Below are 27,457 nucleotides of genomic sequence, written 5' to 3' on the forward strand. Positions count from 1 at the left end.
TATATATAATATAATCAACAAGGACCTATGTATAGCACAGGAAGCTAATATCAATATTTTGTAATAACCTATATGGGAAAAGAATTTGAAAAAATAGATATATATGTATATATGATTGAATCACCTAAAACTAAGACAACACTGTAAATGAACTATAGTTCAATTCTTAAAAATGATTCTTGGTTTTTAAAGAAACTTATATTCTGGGATTTCCCTGGCAGTACAGTGGTTAGGACTCCATGCTTGCAATGCAAGGGGCAGGAGGTCGGTCGTTGGTTGGGGAACTAGGACCCCACATGCCTCATGGTGTGGGCAAAAAATTTACAAAGTTTTTTAAATAAAAAAAAATTGAATATTACATTCTGCTTGGTGAGAAAGACCTCTAAACAAAAATAAAACTGGTACAACGTAAGTATTTTGCTAGAGGTATACAAAAAGTACCATGGAAAAAAATATTTTTTCTACAATGAAAAAACGGACTGAAAAGGGATTAGTACCATTGATGAATGGAGGGGTATGAGATTTGTTTATATATATTCTATTCTACTCTATTCCACAAGACCTATATTATAACCAATCTTTTAAAGGGATAAAAACTTAACCAGGACAGAAACATTTCTTCATCAAAGATAATGAACATGGGTTCCTCCTTCACCATAGCATCTTGTTCTTTTCTCTTCCTTCTACTTTGCATAACTGGCAAATACACATTTAATATCTGTCTCCCCTTCTAAACTGTGAACTCCATGAAGGCAGGAACTGTGTCCGTTTTCTTCCACATTACTTGCCTAGTGTCTAACAGAGAAATCTAGGACACAAGAGCTTGACTCTGTGGGCTGAGAATAAATGCAAAGGCTCAAAAAACTATGGACAACAGTGGGAGAAATGTCCTAAAAAATGAGCATCATCTTGGTAGAGCCGGTCAGGAGACCAGGCCAGTGCTGCCTGAGTAGGAAAGAAAAGGAGGTATCCATGGGCATCCTGGGAAAAGGGGGGCCCCAGAGCATGTCCCTGGGGTACGAGAGAGGCACTCTGAACTTGTGGGAGCATCACTGGCTAGAACTTTCTGAGGGATCAGGGCTCCTTCCGACTTACCTTTGATTCCTGGAAGACCTGGTGCCCCTGGGTCCCCCACGATGCCTCTTGGTCCAGGATCCCCCACTTCTCCTGGGGGTCCCTGCAGCCCAGGCCCCCCTGGATTACCTGAGGACGACAGGGAGGTTTTGCAGGCATCCACCCCACTCCAGTACTCTTGCCTGGAAAATCCCATGGACGGAGGAGCCTGGTAGGCTGCAGTCCATGGGGTCACAAAGAGTCAGACATGACTGAGCAACTTCACTTTCACTTTTCACTTTCATGCATTGGAGAAGGAAATGGCAACCCACTCCAGTGTTCTTGCCTGGAGAATCCCAGGGATGGGGGAGCCTGGTGGGCTGCCGTCTACGGGGTCGCACGGAGTCGGACATGACTGAAGCGACTTAGCAGCAGCAGGTGATATACAAGTTTCATTAACTTGGGAGACCATCTGTATTTTTAATACATGGGTCCCTAGGATATTGTTTAATTACTTTTTCTTCCTTAACCTCCTAGTTTTAATCTCAAGAGGAGAAAATACACTTCAAATTAAAGTTGCCAATTTTGATTTGAAATTTTCACTTGATTCTGAATTGGCAGGAGGAGGAGCCATTGAAATGTTGCGTTGAATGGGTGAGGTCTGTAGGCTAAAGAAGAGGAAACCAGCGTCCTGAATGGAAGAGGCCTCAGGGAAGGCTGGAGAGAAGCTTTTCTCTGTCAGCCCATCACTTTGCGCCTGGCATCCTCCTTGGATGAAGACAGGTCTGTCTTCATTTGTTCCCAGACCACCCCAGTGAGATCAGTCTATCTCCAACTTAGGGGTCAGGGATAGGTATGTTTAAGTGACTTGTCCAGAGTCACAGGTCTGGGAAATGGCAGAGCCAGCTCTGGACCAGTCTAAAAGACAAGAGCGAGATGAGTGCCCAGGAAGTCTCCGGGCACCTTTCACATTACCTGGACATCCTGTTGGTCCAGAGAAGCCAGGAGGTCCTGGCCTTCCGGGTGGTCCTCCAGGACCTTGAGCACCAGGCAAGCCCTGCTCTCCAGATGCTCCCAACTGTCCTAAAGAAAGAAGGATCAAACATCTGAGTAGTTGCAGTTACTCTCCAAAGCAGTGAATATATGCAACCTCCAATTTCAGCTCTTTCTTTTCTACTCTTACTTTTATATACATACAATTTTTCTATTGAAAAGAAAACATATAGGAAAAATTTAAAACAAAACACCTATAATCCCACCAACTTAACACAGTATTTCATATGTATAACATTGTGCAAATAAGGCCTCCAATTTTATGTTCTGATTTTTAATTAGCATTGTATCATAAGTAATCTTCCAAGCTTCATATCATTTTCCTAGTTATTGTTTTGAAACAACTGGCTGATAGCTTATTGAGTTAACCCTAATTAAATTAATTAACTAATTTTCTCTACTATTGGCCATCTGAGTTATTTCTAATTCTCACTGTTATGCATAATGATCTTTATATATTTTCAATCAATTTTTTTCTCCTATTAAATTGTTTCCTTAGGAAAAATTCCTGGGAGTAGAATTTTTAGGTAAGAGAGTCTGATATTTTGGTTGTTTTTAATGCATTTTTAAGGGCTGAAGTATTTTAAAGTAAATCACAGACATCATGGAATTTCATCCCTAAATATCTCAGGAGGTATGTCTGAAAACATAAGAACATTTTCCTTTGTGGCCAAAATAACATCATCACAGCCAAGAAAATTAATCATGTTCAATACTCATTCCATGCTTGAGTTGCCTCAATTGTCCTCTTAATGTCCTTCACAGCTGGTTTGTCCTCACTGGGTCCCCTTCCAGAACCACATATTACATCTGGTGGATACATCTACTAGGTTAAAAAAAAAAAAAAAATCGACCATGGTCCCCTTCTCAGGACAGTGACATGCTGAAGAGGAAGGCTCAGCTGCTTTTAGTGTTCAAGAACAGACCATTCAGCATTTGGTTCTTGAAAGAGGTTGCCTAGTGGTTTGGGATAAAGTCTCCATCAACTCACATCACCACACGTAACCCACCCACAGCCCTACAACTCCAAGAGCAAAGCATATGCTCACTGGAGACTTTTTAGTTTTTGGATTTGTTTTCTTGCTAATCTAGTAAGAATGAAATGATACTTCAGACTCTAAGTCATATTTGATTACTAGGAAAGTTGACTTCGCCACGTATTTATTCATTATCTATGCCTGTAATATAATTTATATTTATAGAATAAACCAATAGTCTGTGCCAAAATTCATCAGTTGAATCTGCAAATAAATTACATGGTATTGTATTTACAAACCCATGGAGGTCATAGTCACTATTCTAAAACACAAGAAACAGCCTGTGTTAGTCTATACTTGTTCCTGATCAAATTTAAGATCTATGAGCTTCACTGTGTGTTGCTTTATTTATTCTGAAAATATCCCTGCAGTAAAGGTGTTAGTTGTATTAGTTGCTCAGTCGTGTCCAACTCTCTGCGACTATAGCCTGTCAGGCTTCTCTCATGAAATTCTCTAGGCAAGAATACTGGAGTGGGTTGCTATTTCCTTCTCCATGGGATCTTCCTGACCCAGGTATCAAACCCAGGTCTTTTGCATTGTGGGGAGATTCTTTACCATCTGAGGGCAGCATTTTTCTATTTGCAAATGAAAGTTGTTCAGTCGCTAAGTCATGTCCGACTCTTTTGCAACCCCATGAACTACAGCCTGCCAGGGTTCCTCTGTCCATGGGATTTCCCAGGCAAGAATACTGAGTGGGTTACCATTTCCTTCTCCAGGGAAATATTCCCTACCCAGGGATCGAACCCATGTCTCCTGCACTGGCGAGCAGATTCTTTACCACTGAGCCACCAGGGAAGCCCTTTTGCAAATGAAAAAACTGAACTATTAAAGGCTTGCCTCTCCAATCACAGTTGTATTAAGAACAGAACTTCTGAGTTAATCTCTACTGTATTTGCTCTCTGAAACAAAGGAAGGGGAAGTAGAACTGAGCCCAGTACAATCATATAAAGTCCCCTGAGACAGGCTGCAGGTCCATGCCTTCTTGTTAGGCTTGTTCAAATTCAATCCAGCTTTTTTCCCGTCAATGAAAATTGCATGTTTAGGTAAACTCTGTGCTAGTACATAAAGTATGATGTAACTTTAAAAATTTAAGCAAAAGCTATGGCATTTGGGAAAGGGAATGATTTAAATGGTGATAACCACAGGACACCAGGGAAATAACACCAAGGCAAATTTTCTTGAAAAAGTGAGCCTATACATAAAATAACTCTGCTTTATGATTTTTAACTTAAAATATTAGGTAATATAAAAGGTCTCCATTTTGGACTATTTTCAGCTCATGAAATCTTACTCTCTTAAAGGTTTTACATAAAAATAGCAGTAAGTGTGGAAAGATTTCTTCATGTTTTGCTGATGATGACAATGATGAATTACACATTACATTTGTGTAGCACTTTTTGGTTTACTAATCGCTTTCAAGGAATCTCATTTGATCTTCAGAACAACCTGTATGTAATCTGCTGAAAGCCAGTTTACAGATGAGCAAACAGCTCAGAGATGATAAGCAACTGGCCCAAGACCACATGTTCAGTGGTAATGGAGGGTGACTGAACCAGTGATTTTCCTTTCTGAGACCTCATTCTGGTCCTTTTTATGAACCCCTACAATGCTAATCTCAAAGCTATTTTCCCCTCCAAATGTACACACATAAGCTATACATCTCAGTTAAAATTATATTATCTAAATCTATTTGACATGCCAGAGGTAAAAGACCCAAAGGGAAGGGAATGGAAAAGGAAGCTTTTGCCAGAGTAATGGCTTGTTCTTCCATTAGATTTCCATTTTAGCAATTTATGGTATAAAAACAAAATTTAATTCATTCTTATTGTAAATATGGCTTCCCTGTGCCTATAATTTTTTGAATTGCGGAGGTGGACTGAGGAGCCTGGAGGGCTGCTGTCCATAGGCTCGCACAGAGTTGGACACAACTGAAACGACTTAGCATGCATGCATGCATTGGAGAAGGAAATGGCAATCCACTCCAGCACTCTTGCCTGGAGAATCCCAGGGACAGGGGAGCCTGGTGGGCTGCCGTCTATGGGGTCACACAGAGTCGCACACAACTGAAGTGACTTAGCAGCAGCAGCAGCAGCAGCAGCAGCATAGAGTGTAAGTGGCTTGCCTTGCAGCTCAGATGGTAAAGAATCTATCTGCAATGCAGGAGATGTGGGTTTGATCCTTGGGTGGGAAAGACCCCCTGGAGAAGGGAATGGCTACCCAGTCCAGTATTCTTGCCTGGAAAAACTCCATGGACAAAGGAGCCTGGTGGGCTGTATAAGTACTTGGGGTCAGAAAGGGTCGGACACGATTGAGCGACTAACACACACACATAGCGTGTAAAGACAACTGAAACTCTATAAAATGTCTAAAGTTAAAAAACAAATTTTTTTATTCTTTAAAATAAATAAATACATAAGTGAAACAAAAACAAAGAAATAAAAATTCCCATAATAGGTCTGCTCAGATAGTCTGTCATATGGAATGAAACATGACCATCACAAAAGAGAATTTGAAGATAAAGCATGAAACTATTAATACGAGATATTTAATTTACAAGTGCATGCTCAGTCATGTCTGACTCTTTGTGACCACACGGACTGTAGCCTGTGAACAGGCTCCTCTGTACACATGATTCTCCAGCAAGAATACTGGAGTGGGCTGCTATTTCCTCTTCTGGGGATCTTTCCAACCCAGGGATTGAACCGGTGTTTTCTGTGTCTCCTGCACTGGCAGACGAATTCTTTACCACCGAGCCACCTGGGGAGGCCTTAATTTACAAGGTGCTCATCTAACCATAAACCTGGTCTCTAACCTGTCCACTATCAGTTTAACAGCACTGGGCAACACTGATTAAACCAATTACCTGTGGAGAAACAAACATTCTTTCCTGGCAGTGGATATCCCTGCACACACCTTTGTACATCTGTCTGATTATTGACTTCAGCTGTATTCCAACACGAGGAATTAGTAAAAGGCTATGTGTATTTTGTCAGCTGTGGGTCATCTACCGTAGGCAACCTCAGCCTCTATGGAAAGTAAGTACTCACTGGAACACTGTCATCTGTTCTGAGGGATTACACATCAACTGTTGCTGATAAACAGAGTACTGTTTCCAAAGACTTGTGGATGATGAAGCTTTACCTTTTTGGGGGGGGGCTTGGATTTTAGTAAATTGATACACAGGAAATGCAGTATTCTATATTATATCTCAGCAACAGCAGCCCTCAGGGCATTCACCTATGCTTTTCTGAGCAGAAAAGAAAGGGTTGGAATGAAAACCTGCCACTGTAGTCAGTTGAGTGGTTCTTGCTTAATTATCATTTTTAATTACAGAGATTGCAAAAAGGTCCAGATTTTCATTTTTGACCCTGGGAAGTGTGTTGTTAACATCCCAGGTCATGGGACCCATGATGGCAAGAAGATGGAGAGTCTCTGGTGTTCTCCTAGATCAGTGGTTATATACAAGTTTTCTGTTTATTTTTTTTTAAGTTTTATTTGGCTATGTCAGGCCTTTGTTGTAGTGTACAGGCGTCTCTAGTTGTGGCAAGTGGATATACTCGCCCCACGGCATCTCTGATCTTAGTTCCCTACCGGGGATTGAACCCTTAGAAGGCAGATTCTTAACCACTGGAGCACCAGGGAAGTCCCTATGCATAGTCCTTCTGATACGTATCTTAATGAGTAAAGAGGGGAGAAAATACTGATATAATCATTCCCAACTAGGAGGATGAAGTAATTGTTCCAGTTTTCAAAACACACTTACTCTTTTTTGTTTGAATAAGAAAATGATGGGTCTGTACCTGGATATCCGGGGCTACCTGGCTCACCCTTTGGACCAGGTAGGCCAAACTGACTTGCAGATTCCCCTTTGTATCCTGTAAGTGATAAAATACACACATTATTTAAGAGAGTTTATATTTCTTCTTCCAAGTGACATAATAACATTCACGTATTTGTGTCTTTATAGTCTATCTTTAATGTTCCAGGAAAGGATTTTTTTGAAAAATGCTTTTTTTCCCCCTACATAAGAACATAGAGGATGCAAGGTGAGATTTAAGAACACATGTAAGAACACAGATGCAAGGTATGATTTAAACACACACACATACATACACATATGTTTATAGTTCATGACAGTCACAAGAAATAAGATTGTTTATTCTTAAGCTTATTCTTAATAAACTTAAATTTTTAATTTTCTAAAGTAGTTTCAAATTTAGATGTCTATTTAAATTACTTGGCATTGAGTAACTATATCCTCACACTGTTTTTCAGGAAGAGAAAGCAGAAATTGTTACTGTTTCGGCTACTGCAATCACATTTCAAGCTCTCTACAAGGAAGCTCAACTCAGTGTTCTTGTACAAAAAAATCACAAAAAGTCATCTTATTGATGACTTCACAAGGCACATTCAAAGGCCATCGTAGGCAGTGATTCTCATAGTCCCACAGAGCTGTTCCACACTGCTGCTGTGTTCTTTCAGACACAAAGACCCATTAATACATTATAGCTGAGAGTCAATTAAGAAGACGCTTACTCCTTGGAAGGAAATTTATGATCAACCTAGACAGCATATTAAAAAGCAGAGACATTACTTTGTCAACAAAGGTCCATCTAGTCAAGGCTATGGTTTTCCCAGTAGTCATGAATGGGTGTGAGAGTTGGACTATAAAGAAAGCTGAGCACCAAAGAATTGATGCTTTTGAACTGTGGCATTGGAGAAGACTTTTGAGAGTCCCTTGGACTGCAAGGAGATCCAACCAGTCCATCCTAAAGGAGATCAGTCCTGGGTGTTCACTGGAAAGACTGATGCTGAAGCTGAAACTCCAATACTTTGGCCACCTGATGTGAAGAGCTGACTCATTTGAAAAGACCCTGATGCTGGGAAAGATTGAGGGCAGGAGGAGAAGGGGACAACAGAAGATGAGATGGTTGGATGGCATCATTGACTCAATGGACATGAGTTTGAGTAAACTCCAGGAGTTGGTGATGGATAGGGAGGCCTGGTGTGCTGTGGTCCATGGGGTAGCAAAGAGTCGGACACAGCTGAGCGACTGAACTGAACTGAGAGCCAATTATAAACGGAGGATTCAAAATGGTGGAGTAGGGAAGGGCAAAATAATTGGTGTGGTTGTAAGAGAAGAAGAGAGCTAATTGGGCATATGTTGTAGCACCTGCCCACCAACACCCCTTTAAAGGGGTCCCACCCACACCTTAGAGAAGGTTCTCTTCCACCTGACCCTACTCATAACTGGGGTTAGTCATTTGAAGGGTACAAATCTGGTCCATCCCAGGTCAGCCAGTCTTTGAGAAATTATAATAAAAAGTAAAAATTTGAGGTCCTTGTCTATTGAGGCAGAAATCAAAAGCATTTTCATGATGGAGGTTGGTTATCACAATGTCCTGATACAGATCACGTTCAAGTGCATTCCAAACATCCAGGGAGATCCAGAAAGGATACTGAATACAGAGTGATAAAGCTGGTTGTAGTCAGATAAGTGAGAAATCAGACCATGGAGACAAGTCTCAAGAGAAAAAAACTATGGATTGCCCAAAGGGTAGGTTTCATCAGACTGTGGTCCAGCGAACTATAGCTCTTACTTGTGGGCTACATGAGACGGCTTTTACTTCAGTACCTTCATTGTACTTCATTTTCTGGAAAAGATGGCCAAATGCAAGGAGGAGGGAAATGAGAAGAACTAGGTTTGTTCTTTAAGAGAGCCGAAACATCTATCATAAATGCATAGATGAGTAGAAGAGATCAGGAATGTGTTTTGAGCACTGAAGCTATACAATGTCAAAATCCAATATGAAAACTTTCCTATTTGTAAGTATTTCTGAAGAGGAGAGCTAAATTATTCTTTCTGAATAAGTAAGGTTGCACAGTTCATTTTTTTCATATAACAATTATCCCATTATTTATGGAGTGTCTCTCAAAGTAAAAAGCATGTTTCACTGGTAGTAAGGGAGAAGATTTTTAGGCAGCTCACTGATTACTGTTTCATATTTTAGAGTTATTTATTTTAACCTATATTAAAATAAAACATAACTGTACATCAAGCCTATAATTCACAGATAGTGAGGGTAAGGCTAAGGTTAAAAAGGTGAATCATTTTAAAGTAGATTTAAAGAAAAATATTAACCCAATGGTACACAAAAATAGGAAAAATATTAAAGCTTGTGTGTAAACATTGCAATTTAAGATAGCCTGATTTTTGTTTGTTTGTTTAATCTGCATAATGAGTTAATGAAACCTCTTTTTGCAAGGACATTTTTAACTTGGGGTTATTCCTATTTTCCTGGAAACCTGATAAAGGTAGAATGTAAGTTGACATGATAAAGGTAGAATGACAAGGCAACATCGTCCCTGGCATAAATTAAACTAAGGCCTGTGAGGCCAAATGCAGCCTGCAGACTTCTGTAAATAAAGTTTTGTTGGAACATAGCTATACCCCCTTTGTTTTCATGCTGCTTTCATGCTTGCTGTGTTTTCATGTACTGTTGTTGCAGCAGAGCTCACAGAGCTAAAGATATTTATGATCTGGCCCTCTGTAAAAAATGCATTTGCTGACCTTTGGCTGGTGGTAAAAAATCCCAACTGTAAATTACACTTGGCCCAGGAACTCTTAGTGAGCTATTAACACTTGGTGAGAAGCCATGGCTTTGGCTTTCTCTGTCTACCATGACTCTTGGAACCCAGCCCCTAAAAGCTGTACCTACGCAGTTTTTAGAAGAGATACTGGTTCCTCTGGGGCACGGGACATGGGCCACCACTGTGCCCCTGTCTCCTTGCACCTGAGCTGTCACTTACGGAGCTGCAGTCACTAAAACAGGTGTGAGGACTCCTACCAAGCACGCAGACATGTTTTCTACACAGTACCATTGGATCTGAATATATACAGATTGGATCTACATATACCATTGGATATACACCACTGGACCTATATGTATACAGATTATTTAGGTCTTATCTGGCCATCTAGTAGAGTCTGTGAAGAACTCTGTAAGTGTTGCAGCTTGTATACTTTGCTTTACATGCCAAAGGTACTTGCTTACAATGTTAAAAACATCCAGGACTATGAGCTTGGTGGATGGCTACTGTATTTCCAAGCCATACCTTTAGGTCCTCTTGTACCATCAATTCCTGAAGGTCCCGGGCACCCTGGAGAACCTGGCTCACCCTGACAGTTTAATGAAACAGAAGTAAGACTTTAACTGAATTTCAAATACAAATGACACACTCTTGACATGACCCAGTTATCATTTTCTATAACAAATTTGGCTTTTATAATTTGCTGTGGTAAAGAAAATTGGAAATGCATTGCAAGCATACCACTGCATGCATCTAGTTTGTAAACAGTTGACAAAATGCTTCCAGAAGTAGTGATACCAACAGGAGGTATCCAATGCTCTATATTCGATTGTAAAACAGTAATTGCATCACATCATTTGAACTTTAAGTTTTGAATGAATGAACTGATACCAAAGAAAATATTACTATAAAGCTTTAAAAATCTATTTTACTCCAAACAATGAGTAGCAGAGTATGCTATACATTTTCCAGAAGTTGTAAGTTAGGCTCCTACAGTTGTACTTCTGGGATATTTGGCTCATGATTGTAAAGATAAAAAATATTTGAAACAAAATCTATGCTATCTGCCGTTGGATAGGAAGGCTTTGAAAGCAGAATTTGGGTGCTTTTTCACATGACTCTTTAATCTGGTGAACCAGCCGTCCTGAGGCAAGTCTTTATGAAGCTGTTTAAACGAAGGAGGGTTAGTATGCAGAGTAAGTGACTTGATCATCTGTGTCACTGGAACCAGGCGTGAGCACTGGCCAGAAATTAGTTACAGCATGGCCTTCCAGAGTCTCCATTCTTCTCTCGACCAACTTCTTACATTCTAAAAGCTGTTGAAAGGACCCTGCCATACAATGGCAAAGTAAGATGCCTAACGGGCATCCCCAGGGCAGAAAGCTTTTATTTTTTCTTTCCTTCCAAAACAGCAGCTGCTTACCTGGTCACCCGGAAATCCTGGAAAACCAATGATCCCTCTCAGCCCAGGTGAGCCTGGAGGGCCTGGGGGTCCAGGAAGCCCTGGCTGCCCATTTCTTCCGGGCTCCCCAGGGTGAAATCCAGCTGGTCCATAGCTTCCTGGCTCTCCTCCCCGTCCTTGCATCCCAGGATGACCTTTATCACCTGATGGAGTTGGAAGAGTTACAGACCTCTTGGAGGAAATTTTAGGCTGGGCGATAGTTAGGCTACAGGCTTTTGGTCCTACTTACAGGAGATGAGGGCTTCCCTGGTGGCTCAGATGGTAAAGAATCTGGCTGCAGTGTGGGAGACCGGGGTTTGATCCCTGTGTTGGGAAGATCCCCTGGAGGAGGGCATGGCAACCCACGCCAGTATTCTTGCCTGGAGAATCCCCATGGATAGAGGAGCCTGGCAGGGTGTAGTCCATGGGGTGGCAAAGAGTCGGACACAACTGATTGACTAAGCATATAGGAGATGAAGCCATGTCCTAGGAATTAAGAATACTAATTCCTGCCCTAAACCACATCACAAAGGTTTCTGGCTTCTGTGATCTCACTGTAAAAAGGATTCCTCCGTAAACAGACACAGGGCTATCCAAGAGAAGGATGCTTTATTTATTCCAGCATCACTTGCTTTATTATAACACGCTTATTTTACAGATGAGGAAGGACTCACCCAGAGAAGTTAAAACATTCATCCTCTAAAAACTAGTTAAAGAAAGAACCCAGATCTCATGAAGATCAGGTCTAAACCAGGGAAGGGGAACACAAACTCGCCATCAAAACCCTTGCTCTGCAGTGTATCTGAGGGCCAGCAGCACAGGCATCGAGGAGCATGTTAGAAATCCAGACCTGCTGATTCAGTAACTGCATTTTAACAAGGGCTGCCAGGGATGCCCACTGAAGGCTGAGTAGCACCTTCTGTACTTGAAATTCTGGATAGTCACTGTGCTACTCACTTGAATGAAAGTGTTAGTCACTCAGTTCTGTCTGCCTCTTTGCAACCCCATGGAGTGTAGCCCACCAAGCTCCTCTGTCCATGGGATTCTCCAGGCAAGAATACTGGAGTGGGTTGCCATTCCCTTCTCCAGGGTGTCTTCCTGACCCAGGGATTGAATCTGGGTCTCCTGCATTGCAGGCAGATTCTTTACTGTCTGAGCCACCAGGGAAGCCCAAACCCAGGAATACTGTAAACCTGGAACCAGCATTTCAAGTATCTAGTCTGGACTGATTCTAGTTGGGAATATCCGAATCTATTTCTTTTTTTATTCTGTAGGCACACGGGCTTAATTCACAGTACATGGGATCTTCCTGGATCAGGGATTGAACCCGTGTCTCCTGCACTGGCAGGCAGATTCTTTATCACTGAGCCACCAGGGAAGCCCCTAAACACATATGAACTACAGCTAAGTTCTAACATGGGAAAAAAGTACCATGAGGGAGATTCCTAAGCCTGTATTTTTATTTTTATCTAAAGAATGACCTTTCCTAAACTCTGTATTACAGCTTCCTTGCAAAAGTTGTCTAATATACATGCTTGTTTGAATGACCTGTAAAGAAGTTAACTTACTTGGTATGGTTAAAAAACATAAGCACTTACCATTTTCTCCTGGGAATCCACCATCCCCAGAAGGTCCAGGTTCTCCTGTTTCCCCCTTCTTGGAAATAATATCCATTTCTCCTTCATATCCCGGGGGTCCTCTTGTTCCTTTAGATATTAAATATAAGAGCAAAACAAATTATGACTGTATAAGAAGCATCAGACATGTGATTATTCCTTTGTGGCTCTTCACATCCAGTTTGCAAATTCTCATTCAACCTAAACTGTATTTATGTTCATAGACTGCACGGCATCAACATTGTTGATTGACTTCATAGAGGAAGGTCCACGCCTTTTACACTCCTTTCTCACCTTGTCCAGCAATGGTGTCTGATATATAGTAAGTCCCTACCTATGAATGGGTTATGTTCCTAGAGTGCGTCTGTAAGTCCAATTTGTAAGTTCAACAAAGTTAGCCTAGGTTCCCAACTAACACAGTTGGCTCATATAGTACTATACTGTAATAGGTAAATAATACATAAAAGCAAACACACACACACATTTTAATGTTATAATAGAGGATCTTGAAAAATAAAGTGAAGAAAGTGAAAGTGAAGTCGCTCAGTCGTGTCCGACTCTTTGCGACCCCATGGACTGTCGCCTACCAGGCTCCTCTGTCCCTGGGATTTTCCAGGCAATGGAACTGGAGTAGATTGCCATTTCCTTCTCCAGCAGATCTTCCCGACCCAGGGATCAAACCCAGGTCTCCCGCGTTGTAGACAGGCGCTTTACCGTCTGAGCCAGGGAAGTACTTACAATAGCTGTATACAGGGGCTGGCATCGAGTGAACAAGCAAGAAGAGTTAGTGACTGGAGGAGGGACAGGAGGTGGGAGATGGCAGAGCTGAAGGATCGTCAGCAACAGGAGACAGAGGGAGAAAGGCAGTTTCACTCATGCCTGACATTGATGGAACGCATGTTTGCATCTTTGAAAGTTCACAACTTGAAAATTCATGTGCGGGGGACTTACTGTACACTGAGTGCTCAGGGAATGTTTGCTAAATTGAAGCAAACTGGTCTCGGTGAAAAAAGGCTTGAAAAGTTCCAGGTCTAAAATACATCTCTTTATCCTGTAAATTTTGAATTGTCCATCTCATATTTCCCAGTTCCTCATTTTCCCCTTGCTAACTACCCACCAATTTTCTCTTACATTAAAAGAACGGACAATTAATTTGGTTCTCCACATAGAGAAGTCTAAAAGGTAGGAGGGGTGGACAATATTTCTCCTCGTTTGGGCAAGCACTGTCCAGTGGTCGATGTGGGATGGAGTGGGCTCATCCCAGCTTGGCGAGAGCCACTTACTAACAAGTCAAGAATTTTGTAAACTAGTTGCTAAACCACTGGTTGTTTTAAATCAGTCATGGTGGGAGTATCTGCAAACACTAGAGATCTGAGCATTTTAAAAACATTTTATTTGAGAGCCAGCCTACCAGCACATCACTGGCATTAACCCAATTTTAAATATTTTTAGTGAGATAATTATATAGTAGCATAATAGCACAGTAAACATCACTTATCTAAGCTAGCAGAGAATGACTCTTTCATTCCTTGATTCTACATAAATAATTTGCAGGCTAGTAAAACAAAAAATAATAGTACAATCAATCAACTAAAAGAAATTTGAATAAAGTATGAGGCTATTTGCCCAAAGGGTTTTAAAGACAAAAACTTTTGTTTTTAGAAATTGTCAAGCCTTCATTCTCAACAGTGGAAATGAATTTTTACCTTCACTCTCTGCAGCCTCTTTGGCCAAGAGATCAAAGTAAATATTTAACGAGAATGGGCCCAGAACACTGACACCAGTGGTCTTGAAACTTTTTTTTAATGAAAACTCTTTTTTTAAATGAAGCTTGGGAGAGATGCAATTCACAGCCCAGATGAAAGCATACTCATACAGTCGAGAGGTCGGCAGGCTACAGCCCAAGGGCCAAATCCTGCTTGCTGTCAGTTTTTACATAATCTGTGAGCTCTGAATAATTTCACAATGTTAATCACTGGGGGAGGGGACTCAAAATAAGAAGAATAAAATGACATGTGAAATTAAACGAAGTTCCAATTTCAGTGTCCATAAATAAATTTTACTGGAACATGGCTATGTTTTTTTGTTTACTTTTCTCAGGCCACTTTTGTGCCCTAAATGCTGAGTTGTATAATTTCGACAGAGACCGTAGGGTCTGCAAAGGCTAAAATATTTATATCTGGCTTTAAACAAAAAACTGGTTGGTTTGTTTGTTTGTTTTTTCATTAAAAATGTTGAAGCAGGATTTGGGGGCCAGGAGCCCTGCTTGGACCCCATTCCCAAAACATGAGAACGTTTTCTGAAACCCAAAAGCTACCCATCAAAGCCCTTGTTAATTTTTTCTGTTAACGGAACAGTTCGTTTACCACAGTCATATGTGATAAGACTGAGAGGTAAGGAAAAACACATTTTGTTTAAAATCCTAAAACAAACACCACAGATTCAGAAGGAGCAGAATCTAAGTGGCAGTAGGATCCATTTTATTTTTCAGGGATTGTACTTACAGTTTCTGGCCAAAGACTAAAAACAAGCTGTGTTGCATCACGGTGCTGTTAGCTGCGTTTACCTTTGACACCTTTCAGTCCTCGGTCTCCCAGGGAGCCAGGCCAACCCTTCTCTCCGTGTTCTCCCTTTCTGCCAGCGTGTCCATCCTGACCAGGTTTTCCTCTCTCTCCCGGAAAACCCAGGAAGCCAGGCAGCCCCTGGGGTCCTGATGAATGAGAATATGAAAATTTAGGGACAGTTTTATAGGCTAGCATGGTTCCTGGGTCTGTGTTTCTTTTCTTTTTTTTTTTTTTAAGGTTTTTGAGGAGCATTTTTTGTTATTTATTTCAGCTGTGATGGGTCTTCACTGCTGCATGGGTTTTTCTCTAGTTGCAAAGAACGGGGGCTACTCTGCTGTGGAGCTCGGGCTTCTCATTACGAAGCGCAGGCTCTAGGCTGCTAGGGCTTCTGTAGTTGCGGCACATGAGTTCAGAACTTGTGGCTTCTGGACTCTAGAGCGCATGCTCAGTTAGTTGCAGGGCACAGGCTTAGCTGCTCCAGGGCATGTGGGATCTTCTCCAATCAGAGATCAAATCTCTGTCTCCTGCATTGGCAGGTGGAGTCCCCACTGAGCCACCAAGGAAGCTGGACGGACCATTTCTAAAGTCTTTATTGAATTTGTTACAATGTTGCTTCTGTTTTATGTCTTTTTTTTTTTTTTTTGGCCACAAGGCATGTGAAATCCTAGCTCCCCTACCAGGGATCAGATCTCCACTCCTGCATTGTAAAGCAAAGTGTGAACCACTGGACCCCCAGGGAAGTCCCTATCTGTGTTTCTTGCCATTCACATAGAGATGCAAACTTGCCCCAGCTCTGAGCTTGTGCTCAACCTCTATCAGCCTCACACCTGTAATAGCCAGGCTGTCCCACTCAAGCTTCAGTTTTCCGCCCCACAGATCTCAACTGCAGGCTCTTTATGCTTCTGAGTCCCAACTCCATAACCTTCAAGAGAACTGGGCCTAGGGGAGGTGGGATGAAGCATGGGGGCCTGTCCAGGGTGGAAGCACACCTGCCCTGACCCCACTCTCTATCAGGACCCCCAGTCCTTTGGGCAGAAGTGCTTATGGGTTCTGTATACCTAACTCCACTACACCCCTTTTTCCCATTAACTTAAACCAAAACATTCTGCCCCCGAAAATCATAATACAGAGGACACGAAGAAGGGAGTCCCATAGGAAATGATAAAGTCAGGCTAATAGACCAGTCAGGCTAATTCCTGGGATGGGAAGATCCGCTGGAGAAGGGATAGGCTAGCCACTCCAGTATTCTTGGGCTTCCCTGGTGGCTCAACTGGTAAAGCATCTGCCTGCAATGCGGGAGAGCTGGGTTCAATCCCTGGGTTGGGAAGATCCCCTGGGGAAGGGAAAGGCTATCCACTCCAGTATTCTGGTCTGGAGAACTCATTCCATGGACTGAATAGTCCATGGGGTTGCAAAGAGTCCAACATGACTGAGTGACTTGCTCTTTCAGTTTCAATAGACCAGGTAAATCCTACAGTAAGGTCACATGTACAAGAGTAGTTTCCACCTGGCAGTGGATTTTAAGTTTATAAACTGAGGGAAATATTGGAAAAGCGATACACACCCTTTGGGCCTGGAAGACCAGGTAGCCCATCATCTCCAGTGGGGCCTGGGACCCCTGGAAGACCCGGGGTTCCATCTGCCCCTGGCCGTCCTGGGACTCCAGGGAGGCCCTTCATTCCAGCAGGTCCCAGAGGCCCCATGTCCCCTCGCTGTCCTTTCCAACCTGGGGCACCTGTGATGTGACAAACAGCAGTGACAACAAGGCATGAAGACTGAGAACTGGCTTCACACGTGAGCAGGAAAAAAAAAATCCACAGTAGCTACAGTTGTGTATCTATGGCCAAGTAAACAATATTTATCAGCTAAAATAACTGTAGCGACTTTCCATCAGTTTAAGGTTATATTTTTCTGGCTGCTATAAAAAGAAAGGCAGATTATTTAAGTAAATATTTCCCTGTTGAGATGCATTATAAAGAGTCTTTTAAAATGGAAAATGGATAAGGGTAAAGAATTTGTATTTACTCTAGGGTGAGGAGAGGGTGGGAACTAACAGAAGAAAACATTCCAGGTGCTTTATGAAGCTACCGCCAAGTGAATTTTGGCCAAGCTGTTTCCTGTAATGAGAGAACTGCAGGAAACAGCAATGTCATCCAGTATTACGGTGGTAAAAATAAAGCTTCAGTGGCACAGTTTGCTCTCATCTCATCCGGCTCCTTCAAGAAGGCATATTCCTGGATTTGGATAAATGCTGTTAGGATCCAAACAATAGATGAGAATCTGAATGATGAAATAAAGGTCCCATTGGAAATAGCCCCCTGGCACCCTGTGTTGAGAGATAGTTTTCCATGGGTCTCTTTGAGCTCCTATGATGTCTTGCTGGGTGTGCCAAGAACACAGAGTCTGGACCCACCCTTATCTGGGATATTCTCAAGGTTGCATTGGCAGTGACTTAGCACCTTCCCTGGGAAGAAGACGGGGGCTTCCCTGGTGGCTCAGTGGCAGTCAAACTGCCTGCAGTGCAGGAGACATAGGAGATGTGGGTTTGATTCCTGGGTCAGGTAGATCCCCAAAGGAAGCCATGGCAACCCCCTCCAGTATTCTTGTCAGGAAAACCCCATGGACACAGGAGCCTGGCGGGCTACAGTCCATGGGGTTGCAAAGAGTCAAACACAACTGAGCCACTAACACTTAAACACTTTCACTTTCTTTCTGGTAAGAAAAGCAGGCTGTCATGCAGGTTACCTCATTATTGACCAGAGGATTTTTGCAGAAACTAACGCCTGTGGCCAGTGATTTTTATCTTGGCTGGCCAAATATTAATCCTGTTATTTCACTAACACTTTGCTGGCTATTTCATTCAGTGTGTGCTTAGTTACTCAGTCGTGTCCAACTCTTCGACCCTATGGACTGTAGCCCACCAGGCTGCTCTGTCCATGGGATTTCCCAGGCAAGAATGCTGGAGTGGGTTGCCATGCCCTCCTCCGGGGAGACCCAGGAATCAAACCCGTGTGTCTCCCGTGTCTCCTACATTGCAGGTGGATTCTTTACCCGCTGAACCACTGGAGAAGCCCCAGTTACATCTGACACACCTGTAATACCCTGTACCATGTATTGGTACCATGAGTTTCAGTTTCACTTGCCATGTCAGAATCAATCACTAAGGTTTTCTGTCTTTTTGTTGGCCTAATATTCGTATTGTCTGAGTCAGGACTACATTCTGAACAACTATCATCTCCTGAGAAAATACTATATATTTAACATGGACAATCAGAGAAAGTACCTGTATAAAATTCACCAAAAAATTCTTCTTCAGTCAAAACTTTTGCAATGCATTAATTTTTAAAATTTTATGGTAATAAACTTGGGTTTATAATATACACTAGGTTAGAACAAAAACCCAACACAGGATAATGTGAATGATAATGACAATAAGTTGTATAATGAACTCTTGATCAATTTTCAGCTCTAACAACTTCACATGGTGAGGTTAATCATAATCACTCTCTAAAAATGTGTTAATACATCTCCGGTCAATAATGTACTACTATACAGCCATGGTACCCCAGGCTGTTATATCACACCAGAGAGACTTGGGTGACATGGGGGAATGTCACCAAGAAGCTCATGCCACTTGCTGTGTTGTGAATGACAATGTCCTTGACCCTAGAGTCTTGCTCCTGTCAGCACCCACAAAAGAACAACAAGTGAGGTTATTCCTTTGTAAGTAGGTACATCCCTTACCTGTAGCAGTTCTTGATACATGCCAATGCTTACCTGGACTGCCTGGAACCCCGGGGAGCCCCGGTTGCCCTGGTATCCCTGGAGCACCTCTTTCACAGGAGTGACCAGGTGGGCCTGGGATCCCTGGAAACCCAGCATTTCCCTCTCGGCCTTTGGGACCTTGGAGACCTGGAAATCCGGGCATGCCAGCTGGCCCTGAAATGACACAGTTCATTGTGACACTCAGGGCATAAACTATACAGATGGCCTATGATGGTGTTTGTATGGATCAGAACTGGAGGTAAAAAATTTTATCCTGGCTCAGGGCTCCAATGAGTTACACCTCTGAATGGATTTTCTTGTCATAGATTGTAGTGAGCTCCAAGTACACCCAAAAACCATGCTTGTCTATGAGGATTACTTGGTAAGGTTATGTAGACAATACAGAAGTTGCTTATGCAAATAAAAAAAATGTAGCTCTTCCTGATTTTAATTAACCTCTAAAATTGCAGCAGTCCTTCCACCAAACATCCACACTGCTTACACACCCTGTGTGCATTGTCTGAATTTGCATTTTGTAAGTGATTTCATCACTGGAACTCTCAAATTTTTATATATTGAGAAGACAATACCATAATTTTCAGGAGGGGGAAAAAGTCTTCCATAATTCTGTATTCTAACCTAAAAATCTATTTTACTGTTTCAAGTTTTCATTGTATTTTGGTTTATGTGATTGCATTTTTAAAATAGTAAGCACAGAGCACTTTCAGTTGTTGGATTATTTTACATTGCAAGTTAATATGCAAATATTTTCCATTTGATTGTAGCCTTTACAGATATAATTTTAATTGTTAATGCTGCTCAATTGCTAAGTCGAGTCTGACTCTTTTGCAACCGCACAGACTGTATGTAGCCTTGCAAGGTCCCTCTGTCTCTGGGATTCTCCAGGCAAGAACACTGGAATTGGTTGCCATTTCCTTCTCCAAGGTATCTTCCCAACTCGGGAATCAAACCCATGTCTCCTGCATCTCCTGCGTGGCAGGCAGATTCTTTATTACTGAGCTACCTGGGAAACATTAATTGTTATAGCTGAATAGTATACCTTTGAGCGTGGTATGTGAGCATGTGTGCGTGTATATATATTACTTTACCATTTTCAGTTGTTCCCCTATTGTGGATAATACTACAATAGTATTTTCATATTAACTTTCTTCACATTCTGTTGAACACTTGCCTTAAATACATCTCATAAGCGAGATAGTGGGATTACTGGGTCAAAATTATTTTCATTGACTCACATAATGTATTATCTTGTTCTGTTCCAATTAAGTGGGTTTCTGTTTATGAATGTTTCTGGTTTAGGTGGTTCAGATGGTAAAGCCTCTGTCTACAACGCGGGAGACCCGGGTTCGAGCCCTGGGTTGGGAAGATACCCTGGAGAAGGAAATGGCAATCCACTCCAGCACTATTGCCTGGAAAATCTCATGGACAGAGGAGCCTGGCAGGCTGCAGTCTACGGGGTCACAAAGAGTCGAACACGACTGAGCGACTTCACTTCTTCATTGAATAAGCTCCTTGAGGACAAAGAATGTGACTTATTCCCTGGCCCTCCATCTTCCCTGTACCATTGTATAGTACTGTCCTGGGTACCTATTAAATACAGGCCCACCCATTGTTAGAAAAGAACTAGAAGAGTGTTTGTGAAAGTCTGGTCTGGGGTCCATTTTTGGTCATCAGCCTTCAGGGACTAAAGTTCAGACTGGAGTGCTGGGTTCCATGCAATTCTGATGCCATGAATCACTTTCTGAGACTGGAGCCCAGAAGACAATGATGTTAATGATCCCTACCCCAACCTTGGGTTATTTTTAAGTACATTAAAATCTGAAAGCCCCTGCTGGGGATCCTGAAGTATCCAAAGTGATTTCAGAAAAGAATGTGAATCAGTGCCAGGGGCCATCTCCCTGTCTTCAGTTTCTCTGCCCTGCCCAGTAGCCCTGCTGGAATGAAAGTCCCTCCAGCCTGTCACCTGTCCACTTAATATGGCATGCCTCTTACACGCATCTGCTGTAAAATGCCATGCTTCTGCTGGCATTCTGCCCTGCCCTCTCTCAGCCAGGCAAGGGCAGTGGGAGGGTCACAGGGTCCCTACTCCTCAGCACTCAAGAACTGTTCTGAGTCCAAAGCAGGAGGACATCTGGTATCCACTGGATCAGACTGAACTGACTGAGCCACAGTAAGATGGGTTCAAAACCAACCAATAAAATGCAGAGGCAACCCTGGGGATGCAGGTTATTAGAAATGAGCCACTGCCCATAGAGGAGGCAAGATGCTCAAGTGAGCATTTAACATGCTAGATTTTTAAGGTGAAACAGTCTAGACAATCTTCAGGGACCTGTTCAGGGACTTGGCTTTATGGACCGAGGGAACAGTGCAGCCTCCATACCTGTGGTCCCTGGACGCCCGGCATCACCTCTGAGTCCTTTGGACCCTGGTGCTCCTGGAAGACCGCTCTTTCCTGGGAGTCCTGGGTAGCCGATAGCAGGATCTCCTGGGGGTCCTTTCTGACCAGTCACTCCAGGTGAACCTGGAGCGCCTGGGGGCCCAACAGGGGAGGACCCCTTTTCACCTCCCAAACCTGGTTCTCCTGTATCACCACGGAAACCTATCCAACAGAAAAGTGTTTAAATTTTTACATGTACAAATATAAAATCAACACATGTGTAAGAATACTACTTTAATTAAAAACACATTATTTTAAAATACAGGGGTACTTACTAAAATTAAAGGGTAACTTAATAGGCAATATTGGGGGGTTTTGTTGTTGAAAAATAAATCATAACTGTTTCCTATAAGCCAATGATGTTTCCATATTGCTTTCATTTACTGTCTAGACTGAGCAGTTTCTAACAACATAGACCAATAATAGCCCATAACTCATGCTCCAGGCTTAAGGAGCCCCTGAAAAGTCACAAAAGTATCATAACCCAGAAGTTATCAAAACATAGCTAAGTGCTTAATGTATCAAAAAAAAAAAAATCCCATTCTCCACTCACGTACAGATCCCTGGGCCATTTGCTGACTGTGATCATCCAGTTTAGAGGTATCCAGACATTTCTAAATGAAAAGCTCTTATTTACCAGGTGGACCAGGTCTTTCTGAGATTCCTGGTTTGCCACGTTGACCCTTTTGCCCATCCAAACACCTCAGTCCAGGAGCACCCCGATGACCTGGAAGTCCCTTTGGACCTAAACAATAACAACAAACACAGACTCAGTAAAACACTAAGCAAATGAGAACAAAATAAGGTGACTTAAAAAAAAACCCAAAACTATGTTAAATCTTTCTTAGGATATTTTTACTTTATGGAAGTAAAAGTGTTGCCTGCATTTGCCTCATCAGTAGCTCAGTTGAGTCTGACTCTGTGACCCCGTGGACTGTAGCCCCCCAGGCTCCTCTGTCCATGGGATTTTCCCAGCAGGAACACTGGAGTGGGTTACCATGCCCTCCTCCAGGGGATTTTCCCGACCCAGGAATCGAACCCACATCTCCTGTGTCTCCTGCATGGCAGGCAGACTGATTACCGCTGAGCCACCAGGGAAGCTCTAGCCATATTTATACAGTCGTTTTATGTCATGTGCTCTAAACCATATTTCATAGAGATGTGTATTAAGTTCCTTTCTCAGAAGCCATACACTAAAGAATGTACACCACCATTCAGATGAACCTTTTGGTACCTTCCCGCGCTGAGTCTCAAACACAAATACATGAGTACAACCTTCCTTCTAAGAGGACAGAGGTGGTGGCCAGTGGGTAGCTTGATGAGAAAACACCAGAATGAAGACCAAATCTATTTCCCTGCATTTACTATTTGCCCTCATATGAAGTACAGGCAAAAAGTACCTGCAAAAGGAATTGAGTTTTTTTAAATTTTTCTCTGATTTCTTACTAGGAGCTATCTCAGCTAAAATAACATAAATTATGGATTTCAAAGGAGTTAACAACTGCTAACTGAAACTCTGAGTGTTCGCTTCCCTTGAGGCTGAAGCTGCTGAAAGTAATCATTAGCATTTTTTTTATCCATCCTTAGGGGCTTCCCTGGTGGCTCAGAAGGTAAAGAATCTGCCTGCAATGTGGGAGACCCAGGTTTGATCCCCAGGTCGGGATGATCCCCTGGAGAAAGAACGGCTACCCACTCCAGTATTCTTGCCTGGAGTAGCCCATGGACAGAGAAGCCTGGCAGGTTACAGTTCATGGGATCACAAAGAGTCAGATACAACTGAGTGACAAATATATCCATCCATGACAGTACCATTCAATGCGAAAATGAGCATTCAGTGAATCAACCAAAAATTCTTCACTCCACAGATACAAAATTACACCTCCACTAGCTACCGTCTTGTGGTGGGTGGCCTGTATGTCCCATACTTTGATCTGGGGCTTGGTCATGTGATTTGCTTTGGCCAAAAGGATCCTAACAAACACCATGAAGTAATGAGAGGTATGAAGTGTGCCGCTGAAGCTGGCCCCCACCCTCTTGCATTTCTGCAGCCACAGGAGCAGGGCACACCCTGGCACCGCAGAGAGGTAGGTACATGTTGCAGACCTGATCTGACCTGGAGCCAGGGACCAAGTCAATAGAAATCATCTGAGGTCAGCTACAGACCCATATGAGAGAAAACAAATATGATTTATTAAGCCTACTGCAATTTGGAGGTTGTTACACATTATTGGGGTGCAAGCTAGTGGTTACAGAAGGCAATAAAAGGTCATTCATCATTCAACCTTTAAATAATTTCTGCAGTGACGTAGAACAAAAAGGTGACCTCTAGTGGCTATGCTAGTACTTAATGGATCAATTTAAGTGAACTCTGAATAAATATTGGGTTGGCCGAAAAGTTTGTTCAGGTTTTTCTATAAGATGTTATGAACTTTTTGGCCCACTCAGTTTAAAAGAATTAGGAAAAAATCCCTTATATATATTTTGGGTTAAATTCAGCTATAAATAAGTGCTTGAGTCAAGTGACATGATTGTATAAAAGTGTAGTTGGGGTGTAGATGTGTGGGCATTTCTCAGAATGTCTCAGAAATCTGGGTCTTTTGGACAGCAGAATAGAGTAAAATTTAAAATTAGTAAGCAATTTTTTCACTCTCTGGGCAGAGGTAAATAAAAGATAGAGTTTTAAAATGTTTAGTTTTTGTGTTAAAAGGGCAGTAAGTTTTGCTGATATGTGATCAAATCAAGGTAAATTTTGCTGCACAGAAATATTATTCAGAGTGTGTTTGGTAGACAGGGGACTTAGGGGTAATGCCTACAAATCCTGTTTCCCCAGAGTCCCTCAAAACTTTATAATCAATGTAGAAATAGCCTGAAGAACTCCCTGAGGATTTGCTATTGGTTTATCTGGCTTGCAGGTTCTTTTACTCTGAGAATGTGTATGACAGGAACTTCCCCTTGATAGTACCTGGAGGACCATCAAAACCTGGAGGGCCTGGCCTCCCAGGGTATGTTACGTTACAAGGAATTGTATCACCTGAAATGAAAAAAAAAAAAAGTGACATTCATACAATTGATAGATCAATGCAAGTCTCAATAACAGCTTGATCAAAATGCTTTTTCATACAGAAAATGTGACATTCAAAAGAAAAAAAGACTCCCGGCCATCATTAGGTCACTTGAATTACTTTTATTTTGAATTTCCAGAAGATCTATCCTGAAATCTGAGCTTCAACTGACAGAACAGTAATAAAACAAAAGGGGAATAAGGAAAATGTTGATTCTAAGAAATAGTTTAATTAATAATATATAGAAAATAATAAATTTATAGGTCCATGGATGCTTAATACAGTGGAGTCAGAAGCTCTGATAAATTACAAAACAGTAGTAAGCATCCTACACTGAGATTCCAAGATTTGGCTCTGGATATAGAGGACTTGTACCCAAAGAAAAATAGACTGGGAGAGAGATTAATTTAAAAATGCCATTTTTTGAGGGCCTGCCATGTTTCAAATACATTCTCTCTCTCTTGTTTTCCTAATGACCCTGCAATGTGGTTTTTGTCATCCCTCATTTTATTTAGAGAAAAAAAAACTTCAAAGTTGTGCCTCTGAGTTCTCTTCTCCTTTAAAATGCAATGTTCCCCTTTTAATAGAAATTATATCTCCTAATGTATTACATTAAATGCTGTCAAATAAAAAATGAACCACATGAATAAAAATCATGCTAGATGATTTTGATGGTCACAGACCATAATCTTAATCCATATCAAATTTTGAGGTATTTGTCTATGTCATCAAAACAAGACCCAAAGATATTATTATATTATAAAATTCCACAATTAACTATGTAACCCAAGATACATGTACATATTACAAAAGAGAAAATCTTAAATAAATCTTTTTCCAAGTTTTTAAAAGTTTTCAGCTATAAAACTATAAATCATTTTCTTGTTTGGAATTCAAATAAATGTCAAATATAGTTAAAAGACCACTTTTTTCCCTCCCTAGAATGCTTACAAATGGGTTTTCATGGGCAATACTGTATTTTAAAATGAAATGTTGGTTTTGTTTTTTATTAAAGTATTACAAATTATCTCAAAAGACTGTAAAAAAGAGAGATTTTGAATATATACACATATGTAATTTTAAACACAGTCAGATTGTCCACAGTGATATGGAGAAATGAATGAAAGGCAAGTTGCCAAACCAGTAAAACAGCAAAGACAGCTTAGCATTTTAAAGACTTGTTTTAAATATTGATTGTGCTGTAATGTTTTTATTTGACAACATTCAAGGTTTGAACAGCAACTTGTAGGCATTTTATTTTAGAGGTTCTGCCACAGCTATAATATCTCTGCTCAGAAGAGAGGCTCACTTTAATTTCCATAATTGCACCTGAAATTCTGCCACAAGAACATTGAAAGTTACCTTTCTGACCCTTCCGACCATCAGGACCCCTGTTGCCTGGCCAGCCTGGAGCTCCTGGTTGCCCTCTCTCTCCTGGGGGGCCAGGAAATCCCAGGCCTGGGGGCCCCCTAGGTCCCGCTCTGCCAGTGGGGCCTGGCGGTCCAGGAGGCCCTTCATCACCTGGGGCTGCATCTTCGTGATCACCCTGGGAACATTTGCATCACAAGTCAATCATCAGTCTTTGAAAGGCCATGAACACAAAGCTATCATTGTCACCATAGGCTACAGAAACGCATGCAGAAAGCCAGTGATTCCAAAAGTTACTTAATAGCAAGTGTAATTTAAAGTGTTTATCGCAGCACTGTTTATAATAGCCAGGACATGGAAACAACCTAGATGTCCATTAGCAGATGAATGGATAAGAAAGCTGTGGTACATATACACAATGGAGTATTACTCAGCCGTTAAAAAGAATTCATTTGAATCAGTTCTGATGAGATGGATGAAACTGGAGCCGATTATACAGAGTGAAGTAAGCCAGAAAGAAAAACACCAATACAGTATACTAACATATATATATGGAATCTAGAAAGATGGCAATGACGACCCTGTATGCAAGACAGGAAAAAAGACACAGCTGTGTATAACGGACTTTTGGACTCAGAGGGAGAGGGAGAGGGTGGGATGATTTTGGAGAATGGCATTCTATCATGTATACTATCATGTAAGAATTGAATCACCAGTCCATGTCTGACACAGGATACAGCATGCTTGGGGTTGGTGCATGGGGATGACCCACTGAGATGTTATGGGGAGGGAGGTGGGAGGGGGGTTCATGTTTGGGAACGCATGTAAGAATTAAAGATTTTAAAATTTAAAAAAATAAAATAAAAAGAAAAAATAGAAAAAAAAAAAAGAATGAATACAGATGAATGCTCTTTAAAAAAAAAAAAATAAATAAAGTGTTTACCCTAGATTTTTTACAGACATATACAGCATATGTTCTTCAGGTGTGTGTGTTATGCCTCAAATACAGAAAGTTATGTGTGTTACATCTTTTATTTTTAAAGATTTTTTGATGTGGGCCATTTTTAACATCTTTACTGAATTTGTTACAATATTGCTTCTGTTTTCTGTTTTGGTTTTTTGGCCCTGAGGTATGTGGGATCTTAGTGCCCTGACAAGGGATCGAACCCATATCCCCTACATTATGTCTCATAGTCTTTTCTTAGGAATTTCATTAGCTACATGTAATCTCCATCCAAAGCATGTTTGAAAAATGCAGAAAATGCCATTTATTCGTGGGACCCTGCATCAGCCAATGTGTCCACCCAGTAGATCTGCCCTAGTGCCTCCTTTCTTGTTTGCCACTTTGCTTCTCCATCAGGAAACAGAACTGAAGGCAGTTCTCAGGACCTGCATGTATCCTCCACTGTACAGAGTCAACTGAACAGACCTGAAACCAGTGGGGGCTTC

General features: G+C 41.6%; 1 protein-coding gene across 1 annotated transcript in view; it reads right to left on the reverse strand.

Annotated features, from left to right (window-relative positions):
* Nucleotides 1-27,457, reverse strand: part of COL4A4 (collagen type IV alpha 4 chain) — a 148,172-nt gene that overhangs the window by 34,286 nt on the left and 86,429 nt on the right. Inside the window, exons 25-37 of the mRNA XM_068969399.1 lie at nucleotides 26,003-26,186; nucleotides 24,541-24,609; nucleotides 22,216-22,323; nucleotides 21,522-21,740; nucleotides 19,133-19,294; nucleotides 16,920-17,090; nucleotides 15,358-15,501; nucleotides 12,774-12,881; nucleotides 11,158-11,339; nucleotides 10,260-10,323; nucleotides 6,944-7,018; nucleotides 2,029-2,136; nucleotides 1,096-1,203 (exon numbers count right to left, since the gene is read on the reverse strand). Of these exons, the coding sequence (XP_068825500.1) occupies nucleotides 1,096-1,203; nucleotides 2,029-2,136; nucleotides 6,944-7,018; nucleotides 10,260-10,323; nucleotides 11,158-11,339; nucleotides 12,774-12,881; nucleotides 15,358-15,501; nucleotides 16,920-17,090; nucleotides 19,133-19,294; nucleotides 21,522-21,740; nucleotides 22,216-22,323; nucleotides 24,541-24,609; nucleotides 26,003-26,186 (1,702 nt within the window). The remainder of the gene's footprint in view (nucleotides 1-1,095; nucleotides 1,204-2,028; nucleotides 2,137-6,943; nucleotides 7,019-10,259; nucleotides 10,324-11,157; nucleotides 11,340-12,773; nucleotides 12,882-15,357; nucleotides 15,502-16,919; nucleotides 17,091-19,132; nucleotides 19,295-21,521; nucleotides 21,741-22,215; nucleotides 22,324-24,540; nucleotides 24,610-26,002; nucleotides 26,187-27,457) is intronic.

The sequence above is a fragment of the Capricornis sumatraensis genome, chromosome 3 (assembly GCF_032405125.1).
Source record: "Capricornis sumatraensis isolate serow.1 chromosome 3, serow.2, whole genome shotgun sequence".
NCBI lineage: Eukaryota > Metazoa > Chordata > Mammalia > Artiodactyla > Bovidae > Capricornis > Capricornis sumatraensis.